The 567-nt window shown below is 76.7% G+C and overlaps 1 protein-coding gene across 1 annotated transcript in view; it reads right to left on the bottom strand.

The window, feature by feature from the left end:
- GATA6 (GATA binding protein 6) overlaps positions 1-542 on the bottom strand; it is a 40,006-nt gene extending 39,464 nt beyond the window's left edge. Inside the window, exon 1 of the mRNA XM_015417140.1 lies at positions 16-542. Coding sequence (XP_015272626.1) covers positions 16-533 — 518 coding nt within the window. The 5' untranslated portion in view covers positions 534-542. The remainder of the gene's footprint in view (positions 1-15) is intronic.
- Positions 543-567: the final 25 nt, after the last annotated feature.

The following is a 567-nucleotide window of genomic DNA, read 5'->3' as shown; positions in this document are numbered from 1 at the left end:
CTCTCGGGGGCGGGCGGGGGCGGCCAGGCCGGCTGTGGCCCCCCTTGGCCGGCCCCGGCGGGGCTCTGCAGGTAGGGCAGCATGGAGCCCACGCGGGTGGTGGGCACGTAGACCGGGGAGCCGCCGGCGGCGGCGTGGGAGGCGAAGCCGGCGGGCGCGGGTCCCTCGTAGGCACCGCCTTGCAGGCTCTGGTGCGGGTGGTACATGTCCTCGACGGGCGGCGGCGGCGGCGGGCCGGGCTCCGGGCTCAGCTTGGCCGAGGCGCGGCTGGACCACAGCAGCTTGTTGGCCTGATCCAGGTCGGCGAAGAGCAGCAGGTCCTCCCAGCTGGGCAGGCTGGACGGCGCGGACGCCAGAGAGACGAAGGGGCCGCGTAAGGCCCTGCCTTCGGCCAGGCTCTCGGGCTTGGCCGTCCGCGACGGGGAGCAGCCGGACGGTGACAGCGACGCGGGCGAGTTAGGCAGCTCCCGGCCTGGGGGCGCGTCGGGCCCGCAGCGCTTCAGCAAGCACCAGCCGCCCTCGGCCAGGGCCATCCAGCCCAGCGGCGCTCAGCCCCCCTCCTCGGCC

Source organism: Gekko japonicus, unplaced genomic scaffold, assembly GCF_001447785.1.
Source record: "Gekko japonicus isolate JY-2015 unplaced genomic scaffold, Gekko_japonicus_V1.1 scaffold1055, whole genome shotgun sequence".
Taxonomy (NCBI): Eukaryota; Metazoa; Chordata; class Lepidosauria; order Squamata; family Gekkonidae; genus Gekko; species Gekko japonicus.
Note: the sequence above shows the minus strand (reverse complement) of the source record. Positions and strands in the feature narration are given on the sequence as shown.